General features: G+C 37.2%; 1 protein-coding gene across 2 annotated transcripts in view; it reads right to left on the minus strand.

Annotated features, from left to right (window-relative positions):
• Positions 1 to 12979: 12979 nt before the first annotated feature.
• RIPK4 (receptor interacting serine/threonine kinase 4) overlaps positions 12980 to 16111 on the minus strand; it is a 36103-nt gene continuing 32971 nt past the window's right edge. For both annotated transcript variants that reach the window (XM_070750450.1, XM_070750451.1), the window contains exon 8: positions 12980 to 15229. In XM_070750450.1, coding sequence (XP_070606551.1) covers positions 14052 to 15229 — 1178 coding nt within the window. In that variant the 3' untranslated portion in view covers positions 12980 to 14051. The remainder of the gene's footprint in view (positions 15230 to 16111) is intronic.

Genomic DNA, 16111 nt, shown 5'->3' on the forward strand with positions numbered 1-16111 from the left:
TAAGTAAAACATTTCAGTGAGTTTTGCCTCATTTTACCACTTTTCTTGCCACGTTTGTTAACTGAATTACTGCAGTTGTTAAATTCATAACACTGTTGTTAAGTGACTCTGTCTTTCTCATTAACTTTGCTTGTCAAAAGGTTACAAAAGATCACATGACCTCAGGACACTTCAACCATCATAAATATGAATCAATTGGCAACGGGGTGGGTTACTCCCAGTTCAGACTGGATCTTCCAAACCAGTAGTGACCCTGATTTGGTCCGTGGGTGCTGCCATATTTCCCCCCCCATTTTTTTGAGATTTTTTCCATTTGGATGCCTTCTCCTCCTTTTGATGCTTGAAAAAGAGCCCTTCTATCGGGTTAATACCCACTCTATAATCCCCTAGTCAGACCACACTTAAAGTACTGCATTCGATTTTGGTCACCCCACTACAAAATCGGACATTGAAACTCTAGAGAAAGTTCAGAAAAGAGCAACTAAAATGATAAAGGGGCTGGAAACCAAGTCATACGAAGAGAGGTTGCTGGAACTGGGCATGGATGGTTTAGCAAAAAGGAGGACCAGAGGGGACATGATAGCAGTATACAGATATTTCAGGGGTTGCCACAGAGAGGAGGGGGTCACACTATTTTTCAGGGTACCAGAGGGCCAGACCAAGAGCAATGGTTGGAAGCTGACCAAGGAGAGATTCAACCTGGAAATAAGGAAGAACTTTCTGATGGTGAGAGCGATCAACCAGTGGAACAGCCTGCCAGCAGAGGTTGTGAACTCCCCATCATTTGACACATATTTATTTATTTATTTATTTATTTACTTACTTACTTACTTACTTACTTACTTACTTACTTATTTGATTTGATTTGATTTGATTTGTATGCCGCCTCTCTCCGAGGACTTATGCCTTTAAAGAGAATATTTCAGAGGGAAATACTATATTAGCTAGATTCTTTACTGGAAAGAGAAACAAGAGAGAGAAGGGAACGGCAAAACGTGGACCGAGGAGGTGGTTTAGACTTGAGAATCCAGCTTCCGGTTTGGCGGTGATCGCGGCGGGACATCCTTGGCAGGGCTCTGCCAAGCGATCCCTTCTACCCCCTTCGAAGGTCGCATTTGCGATCGGATCGGGCTCGGATGGCCCGATCCCAGAACAGGGGGCTCCCCTCTGCCCGAGGAGCCATCGCTGAGACTCCAGAGGCAGCGGTTCGCCCCGCAGCTTCGAAGACGGGAGAACCGATCCTCTTCGCCTGAGAGGACCGGCCAGCGCTTTCTCCCCTCACCCAGCGGGAAGCTGAGAAAAAGCTCTAAATTGAAAGTTCTACATTTAACTAACTGAAAAAGAATACATCCGATAAAGGACTCAAGGTAAAAAATTTCCTCTTTGTTTCAAGACCAAAATCTGAAGATTTGATCGTTCGCAAGCCTCAAGGGAAAGCTTTCTTTAACGAGGCGAAAGTGAAAGGTTTTTTTTCTGAGTCTCATCCGCAAATAACAGCCGAGACTAAATTCTCTCATTTTCATTGTTTCCATTTTGTATTTGAATTTTGGAATCTATAAAACATTTTTTTTACCCTATGCTTTAATAAAAGATCTTGAACTGGAAATGACTATTTAGAAGATTTCAATGCTTAAAAGAAATTAGTAAAGATGACTAAAATTTCTTTTTTATAGTCTGTCAAAACATTGTGTTCCGGGCTGACATCTTAACAGCGGAGGAATATAACTTTGTTGCCTTATTTTTTTTTCTCATCCTGTTGTCTTTGCAACATAATAACATTATATAACAACTTGAAAATAAATGGGAAATAGAAGGAACTGATACCTTTTCTTTGGAATATTTACCTTTGGATTAACCTACTTGGATTACTTGCTGATTGCCTTTGAACTACTTTGGATTACTTGCTGATTGCTTTTTTTCCTTGGGATTATTTTTTCTTCTGAGAACCTTTTCACATCTGCCTGATCATATGAACTTCTGACTTCTAACCTGACTCCATCTTGGGATCTATTTTTTTTGCCTTTGTCTTGAATTTGGAAAAGAACATAGACTCCATTTTAACTACAAGAAAATTATTAATTTGACTTTTTTTTTCTTTTCGTGAGACCTGCAATTGGGATTAAGTACAATTGTATTTTCTGACATTGGGATTCACACTCTTTATTCATCTAATATAATTTCCTGATTTATAACAAGAACATAACTATACATATTGTGTTTTCTTTTTGATTAATTAACTCTTTTTTTGTTCTCCTTCTGATTTTCCTTCTTTTTATTCCTATTTTTAAAAGAAGTTTGAATTGAAGACTATGCATTGTTAGCAAACCTTGGTTTCCTGCTCTATTCTAATTATTTGAATTGAAATACTCCCCATTTCTTTTTTCTCTCTCCCTTTTTCTCCCTCTTCTTGCTGCCTTATTAAGTCTTTTTTCTCTTCCTTTTTTTTCTCTGTACTTTTTCAAAGTCTCTCTTTTTAAAATAGTTATTACTCTTTTTTTGCTGTCATTTATTTTGTCTTTTTATTAGACCATTTATTTTTAACTTTTACTGGTTTTCTATTCCTAAAAGTTTTATATTTGTTTCCTGAGTTATTATATCTTTAAACTTTTAAATTTTCAAAATAATTAATAACAATATATATTGGATTTTGAATTTTCTTGATAATTGAATAGTTATAATTCAAGCGTAACCGCTAATAAAACAGATTGAATAGATTTGGAATTTATAGAAATTTTCTCCTTTTCACTATATATAAATTTAGATTGATTTAAATTAATTCAAATTTTAAACAGCGGATTCAAAATTGATAATGTCAACTTCTTCAACCGTTGTTAAAACAGTCAAAAAACAACCTACTGCAACAATCTCTTCTCCACAAGTGTCCCCACGTCCTTCCCCGACGCACCAGGCCTCAGCTATGTCTTCCAAGGATAAAGAAAAAGACAAAACAACGCAGCCCAACTTTGCAACATTACAAGAAACTTTAAACAATATGCAAGACTTTATCTTTAAATCTCTAGAGAATGCCACCCAACAAAGAGAGGTTATAAAAGAGGATGCAACACAACAAAGGGAAGCTATAAAAGCAGACTTGGCAGAATTTAAAAAGGAGATGGCCCAACTGAAAGCTGATATGGGCGAGGTCAAAGACCAGATAAAGGTGATCCAACAAACACTACAAGAAAGTGATGATCGAGTGAAAAAGGTTGAAGAGAAATCCGACAAAAACGCAAAAAGAATTGATTATCTCGAAGGGAGAGCTGATGTAAGACACAGAAGACATGATGAATCAATTATTCAGCTGGAGATGCAACGTGCTTCGTATGGACTACGATTTCAGAACATGAAAGAGGAAAAAGATGAAGATTTAAAAATGACTATGGCGGAAACGATTGGAGGAATACTCCAGGAGGATCCTGCTGCGCTAGTGAAAGAAATCGATGAAGTTTACAGGACTTCGAATAGTTACATCCGTCGCCACAATCTTCCAAGAGAGATTCATATCAAATTCACCAGGAAAACTTTGCGAGACGACATACTCCATTGGGCAAGAAACTCCAAACTCCAACATCAAGGAGTGGAAATAAAAATATTAAAACAAGTTCCAAGAAGTGTCAGAGAGAGCAGAAGAGATTACCAGTTTCTTACCAGAATTTTGATCAAAGAAAATATAACCTATCGTTGGTTAATCCCACAAGGTCTTTCTCTGACATGGCGTTCTACAAGATACAAGCTGGAAAATGTAGAACAAGCTAGGTATTTCTTTGAAAATAGTGGCATTAGCCACATGGACTTTTCAGATAAACAACAAGAGGCTCAACAACAACCAGCACAACAGCAACCAGGGGAGATGCTAGCAATCCAACAAGAAGAACTATTGGGGGCCACAGCTCAAGTAATAGAGCAGGACCAAGGTGCTATAAGAAGAGTTCAGCCTCAGCGAGAAACCAAAAAACCCACTAAATGACAACAACTAAAGATCTAAAGATCTTTTCGGTAAACGTTAACGGACTTAATGAACCAAGGAAAAGGAAACAAATCTTCTCTAAAATCAGAAATCAAAATGCTCAAATTGCAATACTACAAGAAGTACATATCAAAAAAGATAACCAAAAATTATTGTTGAATCCCAAAATTGGAAAAATGTATGCTGCATTAGCAGATCAAAAAAAAAGAGGTGTGGTGATGTATGTAGAGAATTCTATAAATTCCAAACAGATATATAAGGATAATGATGGTAGAATATTGATTGTGCAAGTTGATATTGAACCTAGACCTATAGTGGTTGTTTCTATTTATGCTCCCAATGAAGACCAAATGACATTTTATAAAAATTTACATCAAATAATAATAGATTTAGCTATTGAGAATGTATTAATAATAGGTGATTTTAATGCTATTGTGAATAGGCAATTAGACCATTCAGGGGGAGGGAGTCATAATAAAAGGAAAAAAACAAAAAGAAATCTACTACCAAGTACTTTCCAAAAAATGAAAACAGAATTATTGCTAAATGATATATGGAGGGAAAGACACCCCCATAAAAGACAATTTACGTTTTATTCTAATCCCCACAAAATCTGGACAAGAATAGACATGGTATGGACATCAAAAATGGTTGCAGAAGAAATAAGGGAAGTAGAGATAGATGTTAATACATGGGCTGACCACAACCCAATAGTGGTTTATATAAGAAGGAACAACAAACAGAATATTTGGCGGATGAATAGAAATATATTAAATGATAAGAAATATAAAGATTGGATCGAAAAGGAATTAAAAATATTTCTTGAAATTAATAAAACCCCAGACACCACTCCACAGAATATATGGGATACACTCAAAGCTTATATAAGAGGGTTAACAATATCTTATACAGCAAAATACAATAAGGAAAATAAATTAAAGTACGTACAACTAATAAATGAATTAAAACAATTGGAATTTGCATCGCAGCAACACACCAAGAACAGAGACTTTAAAACAGAAATAAATGTAATTAAACATAAAATTAGAATTATAGAACAAAATCAAATAACTGAAAAAATTAAAAGAGCAAAACAACATTATTTTGAACATGCAAATAAACCAGGCAGATGGTTAGCATATAAACTTAGAAAGCAGAGTCAATCCAAATTGATAAAAAAATTAGAAGACAAAGACGGTACAATAAAATATGATACAGAAGGAAAGGCGGACATTGTTTATAATTTTTATAAAGATCTTTATGCCAAAGACAATGTTAGTGAAGATGAGGTTTTTAATTACTTACAGGCTTCAAAATTACCACAAATAACAGAAGATCAACAGACTATGTTGGATGGTCCAATAACAATGGAAGAACTCCTAACTATAATTAAAAAACAGAAAAACAATAAGGCCACTGGTCCGGATGCTATACCGGCAGAATGGTATAAGATAGACAATGAAATAGTAAGAAACTATATGTTAGAAATTTTTAATTTATGTAGACTTGAGGGTAAAATTCCGAAATCTTGGTCAGAATCGCTGACAACTTTAATACACAAATCCGGCACTGACCCACTAAAAATCAAAAATTATAGACCCATATCTTTATTAAATGTAGATTATAAAATATTTATTGCCATTTATGCAGATAGACTTAAAAGAATTATAAATGGAATAATACATCAAGACCAAAATGGATTTCTACCAGGGCGACAAATTAAAAATAACCTTAGAACAGTAATAAACACATTAGAATACTATGAACAACATCCAGATAAGACAGCATCCTTAATGTTCTTAGATGCTCAAAAGGCCTTTGACAACGTTAACTGGACATTTATAAAAATGCAATTAAACAAAATGAGATTTGGCTCAAAATTTGTTAATTTAATAGATACTATATACTCAAAACAAACGACTAAAATAATACTAAATAATAACCAACTACAAGCACTTGATATAAACAAGGGAGTTCGTCAAGGATGTCCTATATCACCATTGTTATTTATTATGACACTTGAAACTTTATTAATTAAAATAAGAGCGGATTCCGAAATAAAAGGTTTAACTATAGGAGACGAAACTTACAAACTCCAAGCTTTTGCAGATGACTTAACGTTTATAATTGAAGAACCGATAACAACTGTTCCTTCTTTATTGCAAACTATTGAACAATACGGAAAGGTAGCAGGTTTAAAGATAAATAAAAGCAAAACTTCTTTCTTAACCAAAAATATGAATAAAATACAAGAAACTAAATTAGAAAATATTTCTGGAATAAAAACCCTAAAGAAAGTAAAATATTTAGGAATAAATTTAACAGCGAAAACAATAACTTTAAAAAATGATAATTACATAAAATTATTATCAGAAATTAAAAAAGATTTAGAAACATGGAATAACCTGAAAATATCTTTTTTAGGAAGAATTGCCACAATCAAGATGAATATTCTGCCTAAGGTTTTATTTCTTTTTCAGGTAATTCCAATAAACCCAGGGGGAACTTTCTTTAAAACTTTGACAAACTTAGTTAAAAAATTTATATGGCAAGGGAAAAAAGCAAGGATAAAAATAAACTGTTTGGAAGACATTAAAGAAAGAGGAGGATTTGGTCTTCCAAACTGGAAATTATATTATCAGGCCGCTGCCTTAACATGGATTAAAGATTGGATAACCTTAGAGAATAAAAGAATATTAAATTTAGAAGGACATGATCTTATGCTGGGCTGGCATGCATTTATATGGTATGACAAGGAAAAAAATCACTCATATTTTAAAAGACACACATTAAGGAAGTATTTACTAGAGGTTTGGAAGGACATAAAGAAAAATCACTTCTTAAATGTCCCAGAATGGATAGCCCCCCTAGAAGCAATAACACATCCAAAATCTATAAAAGACACGAAAATATTTTATAGATATAAAGAATTATTAAATGATCAGATGAAGCTAAAGCCTAGGAATAAACTACAAGAAGAAGGGATAATAATAGATTGGTGGCATTATGCCCAGATTCGATCCAGATACCAGAAGGATATAACTCTTTACACTTTTAATAAAAGTAAGAATTTGCTAAGTCATTTAATTATTAATAATTCAGTAAAAATGATAGGGAAAATATATAAATTTCTTATCGCTCACAAAAATATAGAGTTGACTCTAAAAGATACCATGATAAGATGGTGCAGAAACATAGGTAAGGAAATAGATATTGATACTTGGGAAAAAGTCTGGATTAATAATTGGAAAATGACCAAGTCAGTTTCATTAAAAGAAAACCAAATTAAAATGTTTTATAGATGGCACCTTCCACCAAACAGGATAGCTAAAATGTTTCCTAAAACATCCCCACTGTGTTGGAAATGCAAGAAAGATATAGGAACTTATTACCATCAATGGTGGACATGTAGCAAAGCTAAAACTTATTGGAAGATGATTGAGAAGATATTAAAAGAAATATTAAAATATGATATAGATAACACCCCGGAATTTTACTTATTAGGAATTACTAATCAGACTTATAAGAAGGAAACTTTTTACTTAATCATTCACATATTAACTGCGGCTAGAATAATATATGCGCAAAACTGGAAGGGGGAGGAAATCCCCAAGAAAGAAGAAGTTATAGCTAAAATATTAGATTGCGCCGAAATGGATATGATGACAAGACGATTAAACGATCAAGAAGATACAAAATTTTATGAAACATGGAACAACATATATAAATGGTTAGATAAGAAAAAATAAGAGATAGATCTGTTTTTATTTAGGTAATAACAATATTAGATGTATTTGTTGATGATTTTGATATAGTAGTTTACTCACAAGCGATATATTAAAAATTTTGTTTTATGTATGTTTAGTAATTGAGATTTGTTTGAATGTTTGATTAGATGAATATATTACACATAAATAACATATTAAGCATTTTTACTTATACCGTACTAATATTGCATTTAAGATTTGAAAATTTTTTACTAGACTTTTTAACATTTAACAAATGTTTGATTATGTATTCTTTTTTCTATTTGAATGTATACTTTCAAAAGAAGCGGGGAAACACATCCCCATTTTATGTTTAATGTTTGTACGTCTGTATGTCTGTTTTATGAAAAATAATAAAAAAATTGAAAAAAAAAAATAGACTTGAGAATCCATGAAATCCATGAAATACCATAAATGGGCCAACTGGTGGCAGTTTTAGTCTATGAATAGTATCGGCCGACAATGAGTCAGTCAAGGTGACTGGGGCTAAATGTCTTTGTCCATCAGTCTGGGAGGAGTTTGACTTGGAGACACCTGATGAAGTGGACAAGGCCATTGGAGCTGTGAGTTCGGCCACCTGTCTACTGGATCTGTGCCCCTCTTGGTTGGTTTCGGCCAGCCAAGAGTTGACACGGAGCTGGGCCCAGGAGATTGTCAACGCCTCCTTGGGGAGGGGGTCCTTTCCGGCCCTTTATAAGGAGGCACTTGTGCGCCCCCTCCTCAAGAAGCCTTCCCTGGACCCAGCCATGTTTAATAACTACTGTCCAGTCTCCAACCTTCCCTTTATGAGGAAGGTTGTTGAGAAGGTGGTGGCGCTCCAACTCCAGCAGTCCTTGGAAGAAGCCAATTATCTAGGTCCTCAGCAGTCTGGATTCAGGCCCGGCTACAGCACGGAAACTGCTTTGGTCGCGTTGATGGATGATCTCTGGCGGGCCCGGGACAGGGGCTTGTCCTCTGTCCTGGTGCTTCTTGACCTCTCAGCGGATTTCGATACCATCGACCATGGTATCCTTCTGCGCCGGCTGGAGGGGTTGGGAATGGGAGGCACTGTTCTTCAGTGGTTCTCTTCCTACCTCTCCAGTCAGTCGCAGTCGGTGTTATTGGGGGGTCAGAGGTCGACCTCTAAGTCTCTCCCTTGTGGGGTGCCTCAGGGGTCGGTCCTCTCCCCCCTGCTATTTAATATCTACATGAAGCCGCTGGGTGAGATCATCCAAGGGCATCAATACACTGATGATACCCAGTTATACATCTCCACCCCATGTCCAGTCAACGAAGCAGTGGAAGTGATGTGCCGGTGCCTGGAGGCTGTTGGGGCCTGAATGGGTGTCAACAAACTCAAACTCAACCCAGACAAGATGGAGTGGCTGTGGGTTTTGCCTCCCAAGGACAATTCCATCTGTCCGTCCATTACCCTGGTGGGGGGGAACTACTAACCCCGTCAGACAGGGTTCGCAACTTGGGCGTCCTACTCAATCCACAGCTGACATTGGAACATCATCTTTCGGCTGTGGCGAGGGGCGCGTTGCAGCCCTATTTGGACAGGGAGTCATTGCTCACAGTCACTCATGCCCTCATCACCTCAAGGTTCGATTATTGCAACGCTCTCTACATGGGGCTACCTTTGAAAAGTGTTCGGAAACTTCAGATCGTGCAGAACGCAGCCGTGAGTGTCATGGTTGGGCTTCCAAGATTCGCCCACGTTTCTTCAACACTTCGTGGCTTGCATTGGCTGCCTATCAGTTTCCGGTCACAATTCAAAGTGTTGGTAATGACCTTTAAAGCCCTACATGGCATTGGACCAGATTACCTCCGGAACCACCTGCTACCGCACGAATCCCAGTGACCAATAAGGTCCCACAGAGTTGGCCTTCTCCGGGTCCTGTCGACTAAACAATGTTGTTTGGCGGGCCCCAGGGGAAGACCCTTCTTTGTGGCGGCCCTGGCCCTCTGGAACCAACTCCCCCCAAAGATTAGAACTGCCCCCACCTTCCCTGTCTTTCATAAACTACTCAAGACTCACTTATACTGCCAGGCATGGGGGAGTTGAGATATTCCTTCCCCCTAGGCCATTACAAGTTATGCATGGTATGTTTGTGTGTATGTTTGGTTTTATAATAAGGGTTTTTAGTTGTTTTATTATTGGATTGTTACATGCTGTTTTTATCATTGTTGTTAGCTGCCCCGAGTCTACGGAGAGGAGCGGCATACAAATTCAATTAATAATAATAATAATAATGAATAAATAATTCATCAATATATAGACATATCTTCTTCAAGAGAAAATTACTCTTGTGCAGCCTTTCACATTTCTGTCCTATTGTGCTTCTCCTAAGAGATTTGCTGGTAAGGAAAAATAATGGTCTGTGAGTTCAGTCTTACTTTTTCCCTCTCTTAATCATAAAACGAACTTAGGCGGGGCAGTGAAGACTTGATTAAAGCTTGAAGGGATAACTATATTAACAAATAGTAAATAAAATAGGTGCCCGTGTCTCTGCAGCAATGTTTCTCAACTACAGCATTTTTAAGATGTGTGAACCCTAACTCTCAGAATTCCTTAGCCATCAAGCTGGCTAGGGAATTCTGGGAATTGAAATCAACCCATCTTGAAGTTGCTAAGATTTGAGAAAAAGGGACACTCCCATGACACTGCATATCTGGCTTTTAAAGTGTTCCACTTTAACTTACAAACAGTTCCTTGATATACTATCAGCCTTTGCAACACTCTTTTCCACTGACAGTTTTATTAAAAAGCTATGCTAATGGAGAGCTATTACCTTTGTTCCTACAGGTCCCAAAATGCCTGAATAAGCTTACCGTTTGAACATGCTCAGGATTTTCTGTGGCAATGAAAAAGAATGTTGTTTTATTATTAACAACCCTGTAGGCAAATCTCAACTCTTTCATTCATTTACCTTTCTCTTGCACAATCTGAATTCTGCAAGACAGGTTTACTAGAAAAACCAGACTCATGCAAGGTTGTTTTAAAAACCAAGATATGTTGGAGATGTTGGTGGAGACTATAATATGCAAAGGCCACCCATTCAAAAAGCAAGATAGCAGCCAGTATTGACAAGTGAGGAAGGGAAGCAATTATTAGAGTTCTTTATGCTCTCACTTACCCAGGGAAGAATGAATAGGTAATATGTCTTTAACATGGCCTATTTCCTTTGCAACAGCTCGTTCAAGTCAACACAAGTCCCTTTGTCAACATTTGAACAAATCACTAAAATGACAAGCCTTTTCCTCGAAGTATATAGAGTAAAGAAACTTTTCCATCATACCACTAAGTATATTTCACACTTTTTATGTTAACCTGGTTTTATATTTTTAAGGACAATTTTTTTCTCTTTCCTAAATATTACAATGATTCTTTGTGTTACTTCTGAGCAACTCGTAAAATTATGGGATATAGGGAGACACATCTAAACTACGTGCATTATCTCTTAAGTTAGTACTATTCTTAATCCACTACTTACATTCTGTTCCAATTCTCTTGTAACTAAAAGATGATATTGATCAATTTTGGGGTCCAGTTTGCTCTACCTGAGATCTTCCTCTCCTATAATCATGTGTTTATTGGCATCAACAATGTATCATAACAACTCTGTCTGGCACCAATTGAAGCAGCAACACTCTTGCATAACTTGTTTAAGCAATTGGTGACGCCATCGACCAGATGAATAAGGCACAGTGCCCAGAAATTTCATTTGTCTTGGAAATGACGTATGTTATAAGAATTAGGGAATAGGTCTTCACATAGGAACTTTCTACATTGGTGTATTTTTTCTACCACAATTTTCAATGTATGGTTGAGAAATTACAAGATGCTTGCTGAAAGTAAGCAGTTATTGTACTGAAATATGAAGCACATGCCTGATATTATTAACGATAACCTAGAAAAGTTTATTCAGGAGAAATTTAATCCTTCATAATTGACAGTATGGCACCATTCCTTAAACCCAATTAAAATGTTAACACCCTCTCCCCAATCCTATACTGTACTAAGCAACAAAAAGGCAAAGTATAATCTTTTTTCAATTACCATTTTATTTAAGAGGATGTTGAAATTCATAGTTTATTATGAGTAGTCTCCAAACAGTCTGCTGATTCTACAGCTAGTATTCTTGAGTAGTTAGGAAAAGATCCAAACTTTCACTAGCCTGCTGACTCTTGTGGCAAAATAAAATGTATTTTGTTAGAAACAGCACTCACATTTCAAAATCCCTATTCAATCAGCTGATTTTTTAAAAACCAAGCATGAGAGTTCATGTAGTTACGTTGTTTCTACTTGATTTGGAACAGCCTTCTTAATCTGATATATTCCAGATATATTGATTATGACCAATAATAATAATAATAATAATAATAATAATAATAATAATAATTTATTAGATTTGCATGCCGCTCCTCTCCGAAGACTCGGGGCGGCTCACAACAATAATAAAAAACAATATAACAGTGAACAAATCTAATATTAAAAGAAAAAGATATATAAAACCCCAGCAATTAAAACCATACAACACATACATACCAAACATAAAATATAAAAGCCTGGGGGAGGTGTCTCAGTTCCCCCATGCCTGGCAATATAGGTGGGTCTTGAGTAATTTGCGAAAGACAAGGAGGGTGGGGGCCATTCTAATCTCCGGGGGCAGTTGATTCCAGAAGGCCGGGGCCATCACAGAGAAGGCTCTTCCCCTGGGGCCCGCCAAACGACATTGGTCGATGGGACCCAGAGAAGGCCAACTCTGTGGGACCTTATCAGCTGCTGGGATTCGTGCGGTAGAAGGCGGTTCCGGAGGTATTCTGGTCCAATGCCATGTAGGGCTTTAAAGGTCATTACCAACACTGATTGGCAGCCAGTGCAGGCCACAGAGTGTTGTAGAAATGTGGGTGAATCTAGAAAGCCCCACAATAGCTCTCGCGGCCGCAATATTATGCTTTCATTGTGTATATATTGTTCTAGTCTTGGTGTAGATGCCCAGTTTGGTTTAAGGTGGGTGGCTATATAATAAAATAAATAAATCTCAATTGAACGATTGGCTGTACTGGTAGGGCATGATAAGAATTGTAATCAAACATATTTGATTAGTGGGGCACCAGTTTTGGAAAATGATCATTATGGCATTCTGTAAGGTGGGAATATCCCTTGGCAAAATATTTCTAAGAGGTAGGGAAACAAAAATAAAGTTATAAAACACAACTGTTCTTTAAAAATAAAGCACAACAACTATTTTCTCAAAAGTCATTTTTGCAACTTATTTTATTGGTAAAACAGATCAGTTGTGGAACTTCTGAAAATAATGAACATTACAAAAGGTGTATTAAAACATACCCAGACCTAAAAAGTCTCCATTTTCTTCTGTAGAAAAAAGAGCATGCAATGTCCTGAATTATATACATAGTATATTTTTCTATTAGTCTATTATACATAATAAATCTGTTTTGGAAACATTGCTATACCTGTGGTTCAGTAATTCACAATACTAAAAAAGAAACACAATCTATTCTTATATTTAATGAAATAAAATTTTCATGTGCTTATGCACACTTGTACAAATGTTATTGTACTTGTGCTTTCTTCCATTTAATAACATGTTCAATGTTGAAATATTATGCATATACACTGTATATATACAGAAGCTGGTAGTGCATATTAGAAATGATTTTCTAATTAACACAGGGATGTTCACAATTGTTATTGTAAGCATTAGCTGATAATAACTATCATAGAAAAACTGACCATCAGAGAGCTAGAAATGTGTAGTTTTGAAATAGGCACTTAACTTTTTTTTCAACAATAAAACTGGGGTTTTAATTTCTATGTGGCTTTAGAACAATTATCCCTGCAGTACTTTTTCAGGAATGATTTCATAGTTTGATTCATGCATCTTGTCAAGGAAAAATCAATTTTAAAAAAAAATTCCAGAGTGACAATTAAAGATACCTCACCCATTGAATGTAAAGAATGATTGAAATATTAGAAACTGATTTTACACTGAAAAGAACAAGGGATAACCGTCTCTCTTTTTAAAATCTCTTCCTATCATCTTTCCAGCGAGCCAACACCCATGTTGAATTATGGGGAAAGAACATCATGTCTTCGCCAAAGACTTACTCAGCGCTCCTCTTCACGGAAGTGTGAAATCGAACGCAGAACCCTATGACTCTTACTCCCTTGCCTGCTCAGTTGATTAGACTGAATTGCCACATCAAAAGTAGCTTCTGTCAACAGGGAGGTCAGACTTATATGTGAAGTTTAAGCAGATACTCATGCTATGGCCATCATTAGCCTGTCCTACACTTAAAGCAAACCCCTATCTCTGGCTAAGCAGCGTGATAATCGTGTTGCTCCCATTTTGTTTAGCTAACTGCAGTGGGGTCTGAAATGCAAAGTTCTGCATACTGATGCAGGCGCCATGGTTTAACAGAACTTCGGCTGTTTGTGTGTGTCCACCTTTCGCAGCAAGATGCAGAGCCACCAACCCTTCCTCATCTGAATCGTTTATGTTTTCTGAGTTGACAAGGACCTCTACCACCTCATCATGTCCATTTTCAGCAGCAAGATGCAGTGCTGTCCTGTTTAAAGGACCCTTTGCCAGGATATTGGAACCTTCTTCCATCAACAGCTTGGTTGTGGATAAATGGCCATTACGAGCTGCTAGGTGAAGGGCAGTAAAGCCTTCTGCTGTTGTTGCTTCTATATCTGCCCCGCGATTAAGGAGCAGCCTGGAAGTACTAGTGTGGCCAGTTTCAGCAGCTACATGAAGGGCAGTGTGAAGAAATGCATTTCTTACGTTGACATCTGACTGCAGTTCTACTAGTATTCGAGCAACTCTGTAATGTCCTCTCTGGGCTGCCAAATGAAGAGGGGTCCTTCCATCGACAGTCTGTGCATTCACATTGACTCCGGGCTGCTTGGCTAGAAGCTTCACAATGGATAGGTGGCCTTGCCATGCAGCGTAATGTAAAGGCACCCAATTATCTTTTCCTCTGATATCAACATAAATCCCTTTTCTCAGAAAGATGCGCACTACAGTCTCTTGACCATGTTGGCAAGCAACATGGATTGGTGCCCTTCCTTCAAAGTCCACTTCATTCAGCAAGGCATTCTTCTCAAGCAACATTCTTGTGATTAGTTCATCCCCATTTTGGGCTGCAAAATGAAGAGCTGTCCACTGATCCTCATCTTTGGCATTCACATTAATTTTCCTTGTGAGAAGCAGCTCAGTAATGCTTTTGTTCCTCTTCTCTACTGCAATATGGAGGGGCGTAGAACTTTTCCTATTGGTCAGATTGGGATTGGCATTGTTCAGAAGTAGCCACTTAACACATTCTTCTTGGCCCGATTCAATGGCCAAATGCAGAAGGCCTCCATTCCCATCCAAAACGAGGTCTACATCTTGAGGCTGAAGAATTTTCATGAGTTTACTCGTGTCTCCAGATAGGATTGCCTCAGCCAGCTTTCTTTTCTGGATATCTGTGGTACCAATATCTGGAGAAGCAAAAAAACAAAAATAAAAATATTCTATGTCAGTTGGGTTTTCACCGAAGCACAGAAGGCCCAAGAGTTTCATTAGATAAATTATGACAGTTTCCCTGCTGGTACTTTCATTTGGGAAATTTTGTACTCCTCCACAACCTTTTTGAACTTTGGGCAAATTTTCCATGATTTTATCTTGCTATTCATACTTTAATATCTGGCTATTAGTATTTATTATTTATTCGTTTATCTTTTTGACTTGTTGACCTACATATGCTCAAATTAGTTTGCACATGGAAGAAGGCACATGCTCACCCACAGAACTAAAGTCAGTTTAGCTATCTGACACATTCCTCAATATTCATTATTATTATTATTATTATTATTATTATTATTATTATTATTAATTGGATTTGTATGCCGCCCCTCTCCGCAGACTCGGGGCGACTAACAACAGTGGTAAAACAACATGAACAATCCAATTAATAAAAACAACTAAAAAACCCTTATTATAAAAAACCAAAAATACACACAAACATACCATGCATAACTTGTAATAGTCTAGGGGGAAAGGATAACTTAACTCCCCCATGCCTGGCGACAAAGGTGGGTCTTAAGTAATTTGCGAAAGACAAGGAGGGTGGGGGCCGTTCTAATCTCTGGGGGGAGTTGGTTCCAGAGGGCCGGGGCTGCCACAGAGAAGGCTCTTCCCCTGGGGCCCACCAAACGACATTGTTTGGTCGACGGGACCCAGAGAAGGCCAACTCTGTGGGACCTTATCGGCCGCTGGGATTCGTGCGGTAGAAGGCGGTTCCGGATGTATTCTGGCCCAATTTAAGTAGAAGTAGTATTCTAAATATTTAATATTTTCATTCAGTTGTATCCAGTTCTCAG

This window comes from Erythrolamprus reginae, chromosome 4, assembly GCF_031021105.1.
Source record: "Erythrolamprus reginae isolate rEryReg1 chromosome 4, rEryReg1.hap1, whole genome shotgun sequence".
Classification (NCBI taxonomy): Eukaryota; Metazoa; Chordata; class Lepidosauria; order Squamata; family Dipsadidae; genus Erythrolamprus; species Erythrolamprus reginae.